The sequence below is a fragment of the Panicum virgatum genome, chromosome 9K, assembly GCF_016808335.1.
Source record: "Panicum virgatum strain AP13 chromosome 9K, P.virgatum_v5, whole genome shotgun sequence".
Taxonomy (NCBI): domain Eukaryota; kingdom Viridiplantae; phylum Streptophyta; class Magnoliopsida; order Poales; family Poaceae; genus Panicum; species Panicum virgatum.
The window spans coordinates 67,690,119-67,708,397 of record NC_053144.1 but is presented as its reverse complement, the minus strand read 5'-3'; the positions used below and the strand labels follow the sequence as shown (position 1 = coordinate 67,708,397).

The 18,279-nt window shown below is 55.6% G+C and overlaps 1 protein-coding gene across 1 annotated transcript; it reads left to right on the top strand.

Annotated features, from left to right (window-relative positions):
* Window positions 1-4,174: 4,174 nt before the first annotated feature.
* LOC120647327 (xyloglucan galactosyltransferase KATAMARI1 homolog) lies at window positions 4,175-6,753 on the top strand. The gene has a single exon (XM_039924090.1). It carries the CDS (start codon window positions 4,494-4,496, stop codon window positions 6,300-6,302), a length of 1,809 nt encoding a protein of 602 aa, XP_039780024.1. The 5' UTR covers window positions 4,175-4,493; the 3' UTR covers window positions 6,303-6,753.
* Window positions 6,754-18,279: the final 11,526 nt, after the last annotated feature.

Here is an 18,279-nt window from a genome sequence, read left to right as displayed (position 1 = left end):
GTGATTGTCTCACAGATCCTGCCACAGCACACTTTGGTGCTTGGTAGATTTAGGCGTGCAATGAAGCTATGTTAATTGCCAATTAGCCAAAAATACAAACTCAGGTTAATGTTTGAATTGAAGGCTGTCAGATTAGCCGCAGGTTGGCCACCTCGCCAAACCGAGAACATCTTTTATGTTACCTATCTTTTCCAACCGTGTTACCAAACAGGGTACCATCGGTACATATAAAATTATTAAAAAAATATGAATAAAAAGATGAAGCTATCATCAATGTGCATGTAAAATTTAACATAAAAAACACTGGTGTTATCTGCTATGAGAAATAAATAAGGATAAATGAGCATATGAATAATTGAGGGTGGAACTGTTCATATTTGATCCACAATCCGCAACTATTCATATGATGGTTCTCTTTTTTCCGTTTCTCCTTTGCATAAATTTATATTTAAGCAGTTAAGCTTAGATTTCATATGCAAGTAAATCATTAATTGTGTCCTCTATCAATCCATACTTTTGTTGCAATTTTATATGCACCGGTTTAGGTGCCGACGCTACGTGTTTGATAACATGGTAACACTGACACCTAACACCGTAGATGTTCTCTCGCCAAACAAGCTTTCTAGCAATCGATGTCTTCAGGAACCGCAGCCTCCGTGGACCCAGAGGCAACAAATTACAAACTACAAAAACCATGCCTGTAGCGCAGCCCATCAGGATTCTCGATTCAGGAGCATCCAATCAAAAGAAAATGAACAGGAGGATTTGGAGGCATCTCCCCAGCCAGATCTCGAGGCACAGGATGGGCAGCCACATCCTATCTAGAATCCCGTCAAGCAGCAGTAATTCAGAAACATCTCTGTCGTGCCTCGACACACTAACATGGCCCTCGCCTCATGGGAGGGAGAGGGGGGCAGAGAGGGAGCCCTTGTGACTTTGAAGTCGCTGGCAGGCTCCCATAGGCGCACCGGTGATCGTGCACCCAACAGAGGCGCCATTGTTTTTTCTCGCTTCCAGCAGGTCCGCGCCTGCTGACACTTTCTCGCTTCCCGTTTGGAGGTCACAGGGTTGACAAATGGCGGCTCCCCGCGCAACTAGGGCAATCCCAGAAGACTTGTGATCTACACAGACACAGGGAAGACGAAGACGTACGTACGTACGTACGTGAGGCCCACTACTCCTGAGCGAGGAGATTGCCACGGATCTCTGAAACGATAAATGCTCGGGGGGCTCCAGGCCCAGGGGACAGTCCCGCCCGGGGACCGGAAATGATGGGGGGAAGATGGCTGCCGCAGGGAAGCGCGATGCGTCACCGTATCACGCTCTCACGCATGCTACGGCGTCCTGATGATTTGGATTTGGATCTTCGATCAACAAACCTAGTAACCCAAGCGGGTGTCGCCCCGTCATGATGCCGGCATCTCGCGGATTGCGACGTTCATCCCAAGAATGCGTCATCCCTTCAGTAGGGTAGGGGTCATCTGCGTAGGGTGGATCTTACTTTCCTTTCTTTTTTGTTTTTTTCTTTCCAAAAATGAAGCAGACTGCCATCAGCAGTTGAGTCCAAAACTATCAAATTGCGTGGAGTATCGGGGTTCAGACCTGAAGCCTACGCGGTTAGTACGAGTAGTTTACAATTACCCACACGTCATTTGCCCCTGGGGACTCCTGGGCCCACATGCGTTTCTGGCTTTTCGCTTTTGAAAATACCTCCCGGTTTACGAGCTCCGACCGGCGACCGGACGGCCCCGACCCGGGTCAAGTGCGGCAGGCCTTGCACCGGGGCCCAAAAATTCGGCGGTGAAAAAAAAATAAACTATGTACTCCCTCTGTTCCACAAGCCTGCACCGGGGCCCAAAAATTCGGCGGTGAAAAAAAAACTATGTACTCCCTCTGTTCCACAATATAAGTATTTCTAGCTATATTTTAAAATGTCTAGATTCATAGCATCTCTAATATATTTAGACAAGTACTTATCCAGATATATAGAAGATCTCTAATATATTTAGACAAGTACTTATCCAGATATATAGAAGATGTAATGAATCTAGTATACAGCTAAAAATATTTATATTCTGGAACGGAGAGAGTACTATCTCCAAAAAAAAAAAAGTGCAGGAATCAACAAAGGCAGTGTCGGCAGAGGCAGAGTGGCAGACCACTGCGTCGGGTTCGCCTCGCCCCCAATTGCTGCGGCGGATCCCGCCACCGTACGGCGGGGGCGTGACCTCTGCCTGCTCTCCAGTCCAGCCTCTTGCAGGCTGCAGCGCGGCGACCGGCACGTCACCGCCCGCCGCGGCCACGCGGCTGTGACCGGCCTACCAGTGGCCACCGACGATCCCGCCGGCGCCCGCACGTTTGTCTGCGTGGGGAGCGCCGGCTCGGCCGGCCCGATGCCCAGTTTATATTTGTCGGTCGGGGTCGCGCGAGCCTGTGGTTTCCGCGCACCTGTCCCTTGGACCCATGTGACCTGCTCGCCCGTTTGCCCCCTCCAGTTGATGATGATCTCAACAGGTGTAAACAAAGCGCCTCCACAATGATAAAAGTGATCAACTGCTTCTTTTCTCTTCGTATGGCAGAGCCCGAGACAGAATGTAGGTCGGTGAAAGTCCATCAATAATACTACTTGGTTTGTAGTATAATTTTATTTTGCTTAATTTCTAGGTCAACTAGATGACGCGTCATGCATTGTCAGTTGTCACGAACTTGTAGGTTTCCAGTGGGAATAGCAAGGTTTGACAACGAAAACATTATCTGTATTCTATTCTTGAGTTCATTGTCAGTTGTCACGAACTTGACGCCCACAAGGCCACAACCTACAGGTGCTGCTAAACTAAGCGTGCATTGTGCTCCATTAATCGAAGCCTGGTGGTCAGCTGTATACATGTTCCATCTCACAATACGTGCAGGACTTCACATATCAAAAGTTGCCTATGAGAACCGTGACGAAGAGGTTACGAATCTGCTCCACACCAACTTTTCACGAGTCTGGTGAGCCACATCCCACCTGCCTCGATCAAGCTCGGACACGGAACTTTAAATAAAGGCACTTAGTTACACAGTAAATCGTTTTCCTTTTCATTAAGAAGAAGATTGGCATCTAAATTCAAGTTAAAGAGGGCACAAACCTGGACGTTAACTAGAGATGCCGAACATGTTGGCTAAACTCATCTCCAGATATTTTGCTCGTGGCGAACTGGAGCGTAGCTAAACTGATAAAGTTTTTTTTTTTGGTGGAACCTGTTGATCCGTATTTGAGTCCTCGACTCAGCATGGATGTTCGTATTTTACTTAATTTATTTTAGGATTTAACCGGCGCTATTTTTTCAGCCGTAGCCGACGTTACGTTGACAGTGAGGCGATTGTGGTATCTTTGTCGGTCTCGAAGTTTTGTCCGCTCAATCTCTCGATGTGCTCATAGGGTAGAGTTGTTCGCATATTTTCATAGGTGAGATGCCTCGTCAATCTCGAGATTCCACCAGCTCGGTCTCTTGGAGGTGTTTATGGAGTACACTTACATGTGTGCATGTATTTATATGCTTGAGTGTCTTTGTCTTTTATTGTGCTTCTCAAAAAAAGATTCCCCTCGCGGATGGAAATGGAACGAAGCAAAGCATGCCCCTCAAAACGTTGACTTCCCTCGTGCCACGACGCCACCACCTCGCTAGCCTTGTCCCTGTCCGGCAAATTCAGCTCGCACTAGCAGTATTGAAAAAGTCTCAACCTTACTACCTTATGTCACACAAACAAAGGACTTGTATGCCGAAAAATCTCGTTTCCAAATTCCAATGGCGGCCGTCAATTCCCATCGGCACATTTCGTCACTGTTCGCATGTCACAGCTGCCGAGCACTAGGCGCCCACACACTGTCCTGGAGCAAACGTTCGTCACTGTTAACCTCTGCAGCCACTAGACATTTCCACCTGGGGGCTGCGCCCGCACATATTCGTTGCGTCCTCCCGTCGTCTTCCCCCCACCGTGGATCCAGCGCGGCCACGGCGACGCGCACGCCACTCCTGCCCCACGTCCCGCAAGACGGCCGGCGGGGCGCCACGTCCCCCCCCCCCCCCCCCCCCCCCCCCCCCCCCGCCGCCTCCGGGCCGTCCCTCCCCTCCGTCCCCCGCCTCCGGCTGGCAATAATAAACGCCCCCGTGTTCTTCCAAAACCCGAGAAAATTACAAAATCCCCCGCCGGACGCTAAACGAAAGCCTTGCGAGCTCGTCATAAAGCCTCCGTCAGGACGGACCCCCCCCGTAAAGCCAACCCAAAACCTCCCTTTTCCCCTCCGTTCCGCTCCGCTCCCCTCCTCCTCTGTCGCTCGATCCGCCGATCCGGTTTCTCCGCGCCCGGTCGCGAACCCCGTCCGGATTCCGCCGTCTGTTCTGCGCAATCGGCGTCGTTGATGCGGCGCGGCTCGGGCCCCGGGCTGTGATTGGGAGGTGTCGGTGCGGCGGGTGGCGGCGGCGGTGTTGGCGCGGGCGCGGCGGGCCTCCATGAGGCGGCGGCCGGTCCTGCCGTCCCACCACGACGACACGGACAAGGGCGGCGGGAAGCCGGCGTCCTCGCGCCTCTGCTTCCTCGCCACGCTCTGCGCCATGTTCTGGGTCCTCATCTTCTACTTCCACTTCGCCGTCGTCTCCAACGAGCCCGACGCCTCCGCGGCGCAGGCTGGCGGGGTGCGCATTGCCCGCGCCCGCCTCCAGCTCCCCGAACCTGACGGCGCCGTCCGCCACGACATGCCCCTAGTGCCCCCCGCCCGCGCATCGGAGCCGCCGCCTTCTGTCGCGCGCCCCAAGGAGGTGGTGGTGGAGGAGAAGCCTGCCGCCGGAGCCCGCCAGGAGGAGGCGCAGCCCAAGGTGGCGGCGCCGTACCCGTTCGAGCGGGCGCTCAAGACGGCCGAGAACAAGAGCGACCCGTGCGGCGGCCGGTACATCTACGTGCACGAGCTGCCGCCGCGGTTCAACGAGGACATGCTCCGGGACTGCGAGAAGCTCAGCGTGTGGACCAACATGTGCAGGTTCATGAGCAACGACGGGCTTGGCCCGCCGTTGAGCGACGAGGAGGGTGTCTTCTCCAGCACCGGGTGGTATGGCACCAACCAATTCTCCGTGGATGTTATTTTCGGCAACAGGATGAAGCAGTACGAGTGCCTGACCAATGACTCGTCCATTGCCGCAGCCGTCTTTGTGCCATTCTATGCCGGGTTTGATATTGCAAGATATCTCTGGGGTTATAATATCTCAACAAGGGACGCCGCATCGCTTGATTTGGTGGATTGGTTGATGAAGAAGCCTGAGTGGAATGTGATGGGCGGCCGTGACCATTTCTTAGTTGCAGGGAGGATCACTTGGGATTTCAGAAGGTTGACGGAGGAAGAGTCGGATTGGGGAAGCAAGCTGCTCTTCTTGCCGGCTGCAAAGAACATGTCAATGCTTGTGGTGGAGTCAAGCCCGTGGAATTCAAATGATTTTGGAATACCATATCCTACATACTTCCACCCTGCAAAGGATGCTGATGTTTTCCTCTGGCAAGATAGAATGAGGAGCTTGGAGCGCCCATGGCTCTTCTCGTTTGCAGGTGCTCCACGTCCTGGTGATCCAATGTCCATCAGAGGGCAACTCATAGATCAATGCAGGAGCTCAAGTGTTTGTAAGTTGTTGGAGTGTGACCTTGGGGAGAGCAAGTGCCACTCCCCGAGCACAATCATGAAAATGTTTCAGAGTTCTTTGTTCTGCTTGCAGCCTCAGGGTGACTCCTACACAAGAAGATCTGCCTTTGACTCCATATTGGCTGGTTGCATACCTGTTTTCTTCCATCCTGGGTCAGCTTACGTCCAATATACATGGCATCTTCCAAAGAACTATACAAGGTACTCCGTCTTCATCCCTGAAGATGACATCCGAGCAAAAAATGCCAGCATTGAGGAGAGGCTAAAAAGTATTCACCCAGATGTGGTCAAGAACATGAGAGAAGAGGTCATCAATCTAATACCAAGGGTGATATATGCTGATCCAAGATCGAAACTGGAAACCTTGAAAGACGCATTTGATGTTTCCATAGAGGCAATCATTAACAAAGTGACAAAGTTGAGAAGAGATATCATCGCAGGCCGAGAAGATAAAGATTTTATTGAAGAGAATAGCTGGAAGTATAGTCTATTAGAAGATGGACAGCGAACAATTGGACCTCACGAATGGGATCCATTCTTCTCGAAACGCAAAGAAAAAGGTGGAGATCCTAGTAGCTCAGCTGCTGAAGCTGCCAAGAATTCTTGGAAAAGTGAACAAAGAGGACAGAATTAAACCACAAGGTACATCACCTTGGAGATGTGATCAAGGGAGCAGAGTTTGCTACACTCTCTGAAGATGTTCTAATGCAAATACATTGCACATAGGTCAAGATCCAGTAGCTATGATGATCATGAACATCATTGATGATCTAGTTCACCCTACAGTTGTACAAAGCCATTCCACCAAAAATGCTTTGGGGAAATTTGGCACACAGCGTTTGCTTACACCTATAAATATCATTTTCTACACTAATTTTTGTTTGATGTTTTTGGTCAATAATCCTTTGTAAGCCCTTACAGGATTTAGAGGTATATCGATGTTGTTATTGTACCACCTTGTTTGTTTTGTTGTGTTTAGAGCTATATGTTTTAGACCTGTGGATACTATTACCATCTGTTCATATGTTCAAGTTAGTATGTAATCAATCAAAGAGGGACACATGGAGACTAATTTCCTCATACAAGTTACTCTGATATCCAGTCAGAATGAAGTGTTTTACAAATGTCGTGGTGTGGCAAACCACAGCCGGGTGGCGGAAGACACCCGCCTAAGCCCAGAGGGTGAGTACTCGGGGGTTAGCTAGTGACTAGTTCAATCTCGCTCAATAACACGATGAACACAGCAGGATTTAGAGTGGTTCGGGCCGCCGGAGCGTAATACCCTACGTCCACTGTGTGTTGTATTGCCTTGCCTCGAGAGAGTCCGCGAGAGCTTGTGTCTGGAAAAGCTTGGAGCCGAGTCCAGTGTGCGTCTCAGTGTGCTTGTGTGAACCTGTGTTCTAGCGGACGTGCTCTCCCTTTTATATGTCCAAGGGGAGCACGTACACTGAGCGGGGGGCCGACATGTGGACCCGGCGATGTATTATAAACTACACATTGGCCTTCAATGCCTCAGATCCGGAGATCTTGTCGTTGGCTTCCGTGCGTAGCTTCTGACCAGGGATGGTCTTGAGCTGTCCTGTCAGAGTAGAGTCTAGCCTCTGCAGCCGTGCGTCGAGGTCATGATGAAGCGCAGAACTACTGACTCAGTCCACTGTAGCAGCGTGCACTGTTGCTTCAGTCAGTAGCTGGTCATCATGACTCGTCGCCCATGCGCGCGGCGCTGAGTCTTTAATGCTTGTCTTGGTAACTGACGAGCCGCCTCGGTATCTGGCGATCCACAGTGTGGACTGACAAAAGCTGCCCCGTGCCCAGAGGCAGTAGAGCCTGCCTCAACCACTCGCACTAAATGCGGGTGGGTGAGGGAGCTTCCAGCGGAAGGCTTGCGCTCGCGCCCGCGTCTGCGTGACACATGGCGGCTCCGGACCCCTTCCGAGCAGCTAGCTGAGCCAAGAGCTCATGGGGGTCCGGATAGGCACGTGGAGGTCCCGGACCCACCTGTGGGGGTCCGGGGCCCCCGGCCGATTTGGTCCTGAGCGCTTTTTTTTCCAGGACACGTGGTGACACTGGACCTGTCCCGAGCGGGAAGCGGGTCCGGGGCTGTTGGTCCGGTGAGATGGAGCCGGACCCCAGGGATCCGGCTGCTCAGCTCCTTACGGTGTAGTTACGGATAACTACACGAGTCTTGCCATAGCAAGAGGGGGTACCCCAGTCCTGAGGTACCAACAGTGGCCCCCGGGCCCACCTCGGGAGAGGTACGAACCAGCAGGTGGGGCCATTATCATGACGCAATGCTGATTGCGTTGGCGTGCCCATGTCGAGAGCGGGTGCTCCGGATTCCTTCAAGGCCGTAGCACTTGTCGCCAGGTTCAGGTACTAGAGTGCTCTCCATAGGGCGGCGAAGGTGCAGGCTTAGTGTACGGAACCGAGCTAAGCGGACCTCGAACTGCCCAAGGAGCAATCACTACTTCCCCGGACCCGGCTTCAAGCGACCGTGGCGAGCGGTCTCCGCCGGAGCGGGCCACCGGAGTGGACTTGGAGCGACCGTGGCGAGCGGTCTCCGCCGGAGCGGGCCACCGGAGTGGACTTGGAGCGACCGTGGCGAGCGGTCTCCGCCGGAGCGGGCCACCGGAGTGGACTTGGAGCGACCGTGGCGAGCGGTCTCCGCCGGAGCGGGCCACCGGAGTGGACTTTAGCTGTTGCTGACGATCCCATGGATTACGCCACCGGACCTTGCAACAAGGTGTAGGAGGCCAGACCTTATACTAGAAAGGAGCCCGGGACCTCTAGGGACAGCAGTCTCGGATACTAGGGGGCTCGTAACAGAGCAGTGAAGTACGTAGGCTTAGAGTATATTACCAGGCTAAGCTACGCGGAGCTTCTCTATCCCAGGATACGGCACCACTTCTCCTGAGAGGGTCCCTAGGGGTCCGAACTGCCTTTCAGCTAGAAGGGGTGTCCCCAACTGACCACAAGCCAGTCACTCAATTTGGATCATTAGCAACAAAAGAAAAGACTCCGTACGGGAGGAAGAAACATGCAAGCTGAATGGACATATGCTATCAGGTTAATGTGAAGATAGGACTGAGAAAACAAATCTCCTTCATTACTTGATTCGTGGTGTACATCAGAGGTCGGGATTACGAGGGCGGACCTCTACCGCTCTAGACCACTTGCTGGTGTCGCCTGTTTGTGTGATGAAGCCAGAGGTCGGGTTTACAAGGGCGGACCTTTACCGCTCTGGACCACACATAGGCACCATATCATCACAAAGGAGAAAATAACTCAATCCTATCTAGTGGTAACCTACAGCCGTCGCTCCGTGAGGCATGCACGTTCCTGGCCGGAGTGGAGCTGCCACCTTGGAGGTTCTTCTCGGCCGTCGGAGGCGAAGGCGTCCTGGACGTGCTTGTACAACATCATCCAGCATCACCTCGGGAGCTTGCAGGGCTCTTCCCAGCACAAGAATGGTCCCATGCTTAGATAGTATGGGAACAAATTCTTTGGCTTTGAATGGGAGTGGCCCTGCTGTTGCCAGCTGCCGCCGGAAGCCAGCCCGATGGCCGCCCTCGATGCGCTGAAACCAGCTTGACATCCTGGCGCAGCGGAAAGACGGGTGCTCGTTTGGACGAGCACGGAGCGTGGAGAAGGGCGGTCGTTCGCCGGCTTTGCCTTGGTGCTGGCACAGGGCCCCCGAGCCTGGCGACAGAGGCTGACGCCTGTCTGCAGCAGCTCCAAGGATGGCTTGAGCCGGGCGAGGGCGAAGGCGACAGACATCCTTCCGGCTCCAGGCTTCATCTTGAGAGGGAACCTCGAGCCGACGCTGTGCCGCCACGGGAGACCCCGAGTGGTTGCTTGAGAGAAAACCTTGAGCCAACACTGGAATGGCGTAGGGCGACGCGCACCAGGCATCGCCCCTGCGCACCACTGTGCCGGCTCTGAGGTGTCGCAGTGGCGACGCACAGCAGACGCCGCTGCCATGTACCACAGCACCGAGGACACTGCCGCTTCGGTGCTGGGGCATGAGGCGCAGGTGGCGCCGTGCCCTTCTTCATCTTCTCGTCGTCGTTGCAGAGGATGAGCTCAACCTCAGAGACGAGGAAGTGAGCGGAGATCTGACCGACGCTTGCACCCTCCCCACGGACGGCGCCAAATGTCGTGGGGTTTTTGGGGTACCCACAGCCGGGTGGCGGAACGCACCCGCCTATTCCCTGAGGGGGAGTACTCGGGGAAGTGACAAGCTATTAGGCCGATCTAACTCGGGGGCAAGAACGCAAGAACACACGACATTTAAAGTGGTTCGGACCGCCGGAGCGTAATACCCTACATCCACTGTGTGGTGTATTGCACTTGTATGAATGAGTCTATCCTCTGCCCCGCCGCGCTTGAGTCATTCTCTAGCGGGCGTCCCCTTTTATAGTGTAAGGAGGACGCGTACATAGGTGTTGGACCCTGACAGATGGGCCCAACAAGAAGGTATACTATACTAAATAGACACTAATGGTGCTACAGTGATGGAGAATCTCTTGCCGGATACGCTTCATCATCCTGTAGACTCTCTGACCGAGGGGGTCTTCTCCTTTCCCATCGGTGAGGCGCCCGTTGAGGCAGTGTAGGTTGCGGTGTAGACTGTTGGGTCTACCGCGTAGCCGTTATGATACTCTGTCACCGAGTTGTCGTGTCTAACTGGCGTAGTGGACTGACGCGCGTGGCGTAAGTGGTGTCAGCGGCTGCACTGTGCACCTTGGTAACGCGCGACCATCAGTACAGCCTGTCAAAAGTCTCCTCGGGCTCTGCTGCGGCAGAGCACTGCTGAACCACCCGCATTAAATGAAATGCGGTAGGTGAGCAAGTCTTCCAGAGGAAGCTTGGTAGCCGCGCGCGTGCTTGCGGACACGTGGCGGCTCCGGACCCCACAGGCGGGGTTTCTGTTCCCTCCCGGTGAGGGGTCCGGATAGTATATGGGGGTCCGGGACCCCGCGGGAGGTCCGGGCCCCCGGCCGATTTGGTCCTGAGCGCTTTCTTCTCCAGGACACGTGGTGACACCGGACCAGGACACGTGGTGACACCGGACCTGTCCCGAGCGGGAAGCGGTCCGGGGCTGTTGGTCCGGTGAGATGGAGCTGGACCCCAGGGATCCGGCTGCTCAGCTCCTTAGGGCGTAGTTACGGATAACTACACGAGTCTTGCCATAGCAAGAGGGGGTACCCCAGTCCTGAGGTACCGACAATGAGATTTGAGATAACTCTGCATACTTTACAAAATGGCAGCTCATTTCTTTCATTCTTTTTGTAGTAACTTATATCACTATTTATCTTATAACCTTGCCAGCCTATGTAATTGGTGATTCTTATTGATCTCTTCTACTTAACAGACCTAGTCGCCTGCCTGTAGTGTGCTCAGATTGATGATTCTATGCTAGTTCTGTAAGTACTGACGACTCGATATTGTTAACTGGGGCTGGTAAGTGGTAAGAGTAAGTTTCTTCTTAATATTAAACCACCTAGTTCCTCCTAGGTTGGTCTAGCGTTTTTTTTAGTGGTAAGGGTGAGCCAACTTCCATCATTTGTCAATGAGTTCCTTTGTCTGATTTGATCATGCAAGATTTATGTGACCATATTGGACCAAATCTCATCTGAAACTATCTCTTTTCTTCAAATTGTGCTTTCATATAATCGGAGAATAGAAGCGTGTATGGATACCAGTTATCTTGTTATGAATTGAATTTGTTTCACCAAGACGCCCCTTCTTCAAAAAAGTTGGGTACATGCTTTTAACTCTTCTTTATTGTCGGTACCCTGCAACAGGGATACCCACTCTTACTGCAGCAAGGCAGGACCCGTGTAGTTATCCGTAGCTGCGCGGGAAAGACGGAGTAGCCAGGCCCCACAGGCCAGGCTTTTCCCTCACCAGGCCAACGGCCCCGGACCGTTCCCCGCCTGAGGATGGGTCCGGTGACGCCACGTGTCTCCATGGAAGGGAAGCTCCGAGCTGACCGCCGAGGCCTCGGACTCCCAGAGGGGTCCGGGACCTCCTGCGCCCGTCCGGACTCCCCTCACCGTGTAGGGGTCCGGAGCCGCCACGTGTCCCGGAGACGTGGGATCGTGCGCGAGTCTTCCGCAGGAAGACTCGCCCACCTACCGCATTTAATGCGATGGACAAGGCGTGCTCTGCCGCCGCGGTACACAAGACAGCCTTTTGTCAGGCCCCACTGCGCGCCGCGTATTACCAAGGAGCACAGTGCAGCCGCCTGAGCCGCGCCCGCGCAGAGCCCGTCTGCCGCGTTAAATGGATACGACGGCACGGCACTTTTCCATCATGCCACCTACGCCGCTCCCTACACAGCCGTTCAGCTACGTGGCAGGCGATGCTACTAGCTACGTCAGGCTCCGTCTCGACAAGACAGCGCCAAGACATGATGGACGGAGGGCTCCGGGAGCAGGCGAGGGAATCCAAGAGAGAGATCTCCCTTGCCTGCAACGCCATAATGTATGAACAGTCCGTTATTTTATATTGCATCGTTGGACCCACCTGTCGGGGATCCAACAGCCGTGTACGCACCCCCTTGAGATATAAAAGGGAGGTGCCCGCTGTGCACAGGACCATCTCCACAATCCAGACTCAAGCTCTCGCAAACTTCTCACTCTTGTGGGAAGGCAATACAACACACAGTGGACGTAGGGTATTACGCTCCGGCGGCCCGAACCACTCTAAATCCTGCTGTGTTCATCGTGTTCTTGAGTGAGATCGATCTAAGACTAGCTAACCCCCGAGTACACACCCTCTGGGCTAGGGCGGGTGCCTTCCGCCACCCGGCTGTGGTTTGCAGCACCACGACATTTGGCGCGCCAGGTAGGGGTATCAGCTGGTCGCATTTCATCATCTTCTTCGTCCCCATGGTTCGCGTGGACGACGTGGAGATGACGGAGGGGGTGGCGTCCTCCACGCCACATGCCTCTCGCGTTCCTGCTCCAGGGGCAACTGTGCCTGTGGAGCAGCCACCGTTGGTGGCGGCGCGCGCCGCCCGCCGGCAACAGTCAGGGCGCCCATCAAGGGCCCCCTCACAGGCTGCGAGCGGCGGAGCGCTGGCAGCGGCTAGGGAGTTGCTTCGCAACCCCCCGGCTGAGGCAGCCTCGCCAGACGCCCTGAGGCAGTGGCGGGACGACGTCGATCGTCTCATCCATCTGGCTCAGGCCTCCCCCAGTTCTGCAAAGACTGGGCAACGACCTCCGCCTGGCAACGCGGTGGTACCTTACCACCAGCGTCAGGGCGGTGCGTCGGCATCTGTGCGCTCCCCTACCGTGAGGGGTGCACGAACAGAAGACTTGCGGGCGGAGCTCAACCGCCGGCGCGCGGGGGAGGATGCCCGCATCGCTGTTGAGAGGGCGCGGGAGCGCCGTCTCAACATTGAGGGACGCAACCTCAATGTCGATCTGGACGCGGCGGCACCCAGGCCTCCGGTGAACGCCCGGATTCAGTCAGGTGCACCGGTGGCCGGGGTGGGCTGTGCTGCGCTTGTGGAGCACCTCCGCGCCGTGGCGTGGCCACCCAAGTTCCGCCCCCACCTGCCGGAAAAGTACGACGGTACTACTAACCCGTCGGAATTCCTGCAGGTGTACGTTACTGCCATCACAGCGGCTGGTGGCAACGGCGCCGTCATGGCAAGCTACTTTCATGTAGCCTTGTCTGGGCCAGCCCGGACCTGGCTCATGAACCTCACACCTGGGACAATCCAGTCCTGGGAAGAGCTCTGTGCGAGGTTCACAGCGAACTTCGCCAGCGCCTACCAGCAGCATGGTGTGGAGGCACACCTTCACGCCGTGAGGCAAAAACCCGGGGAAACGCTTCGGGCCTTCATCTCGCACTTCACCAAGGTACGGGGTACCATTCCTCGTATCTCAGATGCATCTATTATTACTGCTTTCCGCCAGGGGGTGCGTGATGAGAAGATGCTCGAGAAGCTGGCGACGCACGAGGTGGAAAGCGTCACTACGCTTTTCTCCCTGGCAGACAAGTGTGCCAGGGCCGCTGAGGGCCGTGCATGGCACTCAGCCCCCCAAGACGGAGACACCAAGGCTGGTGGCTCCAGTGCTACCGCTCAGGGCGGTGGCAAGAAGAAGAAGAAGAACCGGGGTCGCGGGGAGCCGCATTCTGGCGGACCAGTCGTTGCAGCAGCAGCGCCAGCAGCGGCGCCGGCTGCGGCTGCAGCGGCTGGGGGCCAGAATACACACGGCAAACGCCCTCGCCCGCAAGGTGGAAACGGAGGTTCATGCCCAGTGCATCCCACCGCTCGCCACAGCGCCGCCGACTACCGCGAGATCCAAAAGCTCGCGAAACGGGTCAGTGGGCGGCGTGAGCAGTCCTCTAAGGATGGCTCACCCCCTCCTCGCCAGCGGGCCGGCAAGGAGAAGGCCTCTGACAGTGGGGCCGTGGCCGGGGAGAAGGAGCTGGGGTACCAATCCCCCGCCCGAGAGCTGAAGGGCGTCTATCACAACGACGACTCCGATTCCGACAACGGCGACCGCCGCAAGAAGCTGTACGTAATGTATGGCGGGAGCTGGGAGCTTGTCTCCCGGCGGGACGTGAAGACCCTTCGCCGGGAGGTCCTTTTGGTGAAGCCGGGGGTCCCGAGGGCGGCGCCGCACCAGAGGTGGATGAACACCACCATCTCTTTCGGGCCATCCGACTGCCCGGAGAATATGGCCGGAGCTGATGTGCTACCTTTAGTCACCGCCCCTGTCATATCCAACGTGAGGCTCTACCACGTGCTGATTGACGGTGGGGCTGGCCTCAACGTCATCAGTTATGCAGCATTTAAGTAGCTGCAGATCCCAGAGTCCAAGCTGACTCCCTCTCGCCCGTTCTCCGGAGTGGGCCCACACCCGGTGTTCCCCCTGGGGAGCATCACATTGCCGGTCACGTTCGGGACCGAGGAGAACTTCCGCACAGAGAGCGTCATGTTCGATGTTGCGGAGGTGAACCTCCCGTTCAACGCCATCATTGGCCGACCGGCACTCTACCGCTTCATGGCCATTGCCCACTATGGGTATTTGGTCCTGAAGATGCCTTCCCCTGCCGGAGTCCTCACCGTGCAGGGCGACCGCACCGCTGCCGTCGCTGCAGTTGAGAGACTGCATACTCTGGCGGCAGAGGCTGCACGCTCCGAGAAGGATCCGTCCACCTTGCAACCCAGGGCGCCTGCAAAGGCTCCCAAGGTCCAACCATCTGACCCGGACCAAGTTCCCGTGAAGTCGGTACAGATTGGAACAGACTCCACCAGGACCACCCGCATCGCGGGGAACCTGGAGGAGAAATAGGAAGACGCGCTCATCGCTTTCCTCCGGGCAAATGTCGACGTGTTCGCCTGGGAACCGTCACAGATGCCCGGGATCCCCAGGGAAGTGATCGAGCACAATCTGAGGATCTACCCCGACGCCACGCCGGTGCGCCAGAAGCCTCGGAAGCAGTCCGTGGAGCGGCAGAACTTCATCCGCGAAGAAGTCCACAAGCTCCTACACGCCGGCTTCATCGAGGAGGTCCACCATCCCGAGTGGTTGGCCAATCCGGTCGTCGTCCCAAAGGCCAACGGGAAGCTCCGGATGTGCATCGACTACACCAGCCTCAACAAGGCATGTCCAAGAGACCCCTATCCTCTTCCGCGTATCGATCAGATCGTGGACTCCACCTCCGGGTGTGATCTTTTGTCTTTCCTAGATGCATACTCTGGTTTCCACCAGATTCAGATGTCTAGAGAGGATAGGAAGCATACTGCCTTTGTAACAGTAGATGGGCTTTATTGCTACATTGTCATGCCGTATGGTCTAAGGAATGCCTTACCCACGTTTGTACGAGCTATGAACAAAACCTTCTGTAATCTAATTAGAGATATTGTTGAGGTTTATGTCGACGACATTGTGGTCAAGACTAAGGTAGGGTCAACACTTGTGGAGGACCTGTCCCTCGTCTTCGACCGTCTTCGCGCCACGCGCACGAAGCTGAACCCAGAGAAGTGCATCTTCGGCGTCTCAGCAGGGAAGCTGCTGGGTTTCCTGGTCTCGCATCGAGGCATCGAGGCAAACCCAGCCAAGATCAAGGCGATCGAAGCAATGAGGCCTCCTGGCCGCATCAAGGACGTCCAGAAGCTTACTGGATCTCTCGCTGCTCTTAGCCGCTTCATATCGAGGCTGGCTGAGAGGGCCCTTCCCTTCTTCAAGCTGTTGAGGAGGTCCGGTCCATTTTCATGGACCGAAGAGGCTGAACAGGCCTTCCAGGAGCTGAAGCAGCACCTCACCTCGCTGCCAGTATTGGTGGCTCCAGAACCCGGTGAGCCGTTGTTTCTGTATCTTGCTGCATCTGCGGAGGCGGTCAGCATGGTGCTGGTCGCCGAAAGGATGGAGCAAACTTGCCAGGGGAGCACCAAGGTCCTCTTGGCCAAGGATGGTGAGCCGGACCCCGGACACGGGGGCCCGTCAGCCTCACCCCAGCTTGAAGGTCCGGATCCTGCACAGGCAGGTCCGGAGGAGCCTCATCCCAGTAGGAACCCAGAGCCACTGGGGGCCCCAGGGACGGATGTGGTGGACAAGGGCGAGCCGGACCCAGGAACTAGGGTCCGGACCGTCCAAAAGCCAGTCTACTACATCAGTGAAGTCCTCCACGAGGCAAAGGCCAGGTATCTTGAGACGCATAAGCTTATCTATGCAATACTTATTGCGTCCAGGAAACTGCGCCACTACTTTCAAGCACACCGAGTTGTTGTAGTGACCTCTTACCCATTAAGAGTGATCCTACACAACTCCAACGCCACAGGCAATATCGCCAAGTGGGCAGCAGAGCTGGCAGAGTTCCAACTGGATTTTCAGCCACGCCATGCGGTCAAGAGCCAGATCCTGGCTGATTTCATAGCGGAGTGGACTCCTTCCCCAAGCAACCCTGGGGGTCCGGTCATAAATGTTGGACCCCCGGAGCCGGAAATCAGGACACCAGTCTTCACCGAGCCTCACTGGACACTCTTCTTTGATGGATCCGCCCGCGAGAAGTGGGCCGGGGCTGGTGTGGTCCTCATCGACCCAAACGGAGATCAGCTGAAGTACATGGTACACCTTGAGTTCAAGGACACCAACAACATGGCGGAATACGAGGCTCTGATCTTCGGCCTGACGCAAGCCCTCTCATTGGGGGTCCGGCAGCTTCTGGTGAAGGGGGACTCCCAGCTAATCATCAAGCAGGTCCGAGGGGATTGCAACTGCAACAATCCCCAGCTCGCGGCATACCTCATACACGTGAGGAAGCTCGAGAAGGACTTTGACGCCTTGGAACTGCAACACGTTCCCCGCGAGCACAACTCGGCAGCAGATGATCTCTCTGCGAGAGCATCTACCTGGGCATCTGTGCCTGAGGGTGTCTTTGAAAGACGGCTGCTGAAACCTACCGCCCAGCCTCCCAAGCCGGGTGAGGGGGATCAAGCTGGCACCTCGAAGCTAGCGGTCCCGGCAGCATTCCACCTATGGTGCACAACCGGGGCTGTGTGTTCTGTTGAGGAACCTGGTGTCCTCACAGAGCCACCCCCACCTGCTTTGGGAGCTCCCGATGCATGGCTCTCCGAGATCCGGGACTACCTGAAGGATAACATCCTCCCTGATGACGATGTGTCCGCTCAGCGCATAGTCCGATTGGCTAAACGCTACGCGGTGGTAGAAGGGGATCTCTACCGCCGTGGCGCCAACGGAATCCTCATGCGATGCATTTCCCAGGGAGAGGGCCGCGAACTGCTCGCGGAGATCCATGGAGGCGAGTGCGGAAGTCATTCCTCCTCTCGCACGCTTGTTGGCAAGGCCTTTCGGCATGGTTTCTACTGGCCAACAGCACTCCAGGATGCGGCTGAGCTGGTAAGGTCCTGCAAAGCATGCCAGTTCCATGCAAAACAAATACACACCCCAGCTCAAGCCCTGCAGATGATTCCACCCTCATGGCCATTCGCTGTGTGGGGTGTGGATATCCTGGGGCCTTTCCCCCGGGCTGTCGGCGGATACCGGTTCCTCTATGTCGCCATCGACAAGTTCACCAAGTGGCCGGAAGTTACTCCTGTGGTGAATATTACTAAGAAATCAGCAGTCGCATTCCTCAGGTCCATTGTGTGCAGATTTGGCGTCCCAAACCGCATCATCGCGGACAACGGGACCCAATTCAAAAGCAGACTCTTCCAAGAGTACTGTGAGGACATTGGCATCCAGCTATGCTTTGCGTCCGTGGCACATCCCCGCAGCAATGGACAGGTTGAGAGAGCGAATGCAGAGATCCTCAGGGGACTCAAGACCCGCACCTACAACTGCTTGAAAAAGCATGGTGCCAAATGGGTTGACGAGCTTCCGTGTGTACTATGGGGCAACCGGACCACACCCAACCGAGCTACCGGGGAGACTCCGTTCTTCCTGGTCTACGGGGCTGAAGCATGCCTTCCCCCAGAAATTCACCTGGGCTCACCACGGGTCCAGGCCTTTGACGAATCCATGCAGGAGCAGCTGCGGTGCGACGACGTGGACTTCGTTGACGAGCGAAGGTGGCAAGCAGCAATCCGAAATGCACGCTACAACCAGGCGCTCCGGCGCTATCAT

Excerpts from the sequence above, each read along its gene's own strand:
- LOC120647327 (XM_039924090.1), top strand. The coding sequence starts at position 4,494 with ATGAGGCGGCGGCCGGTCCTGCCGTCCCACCACGACGACACGGACAAG.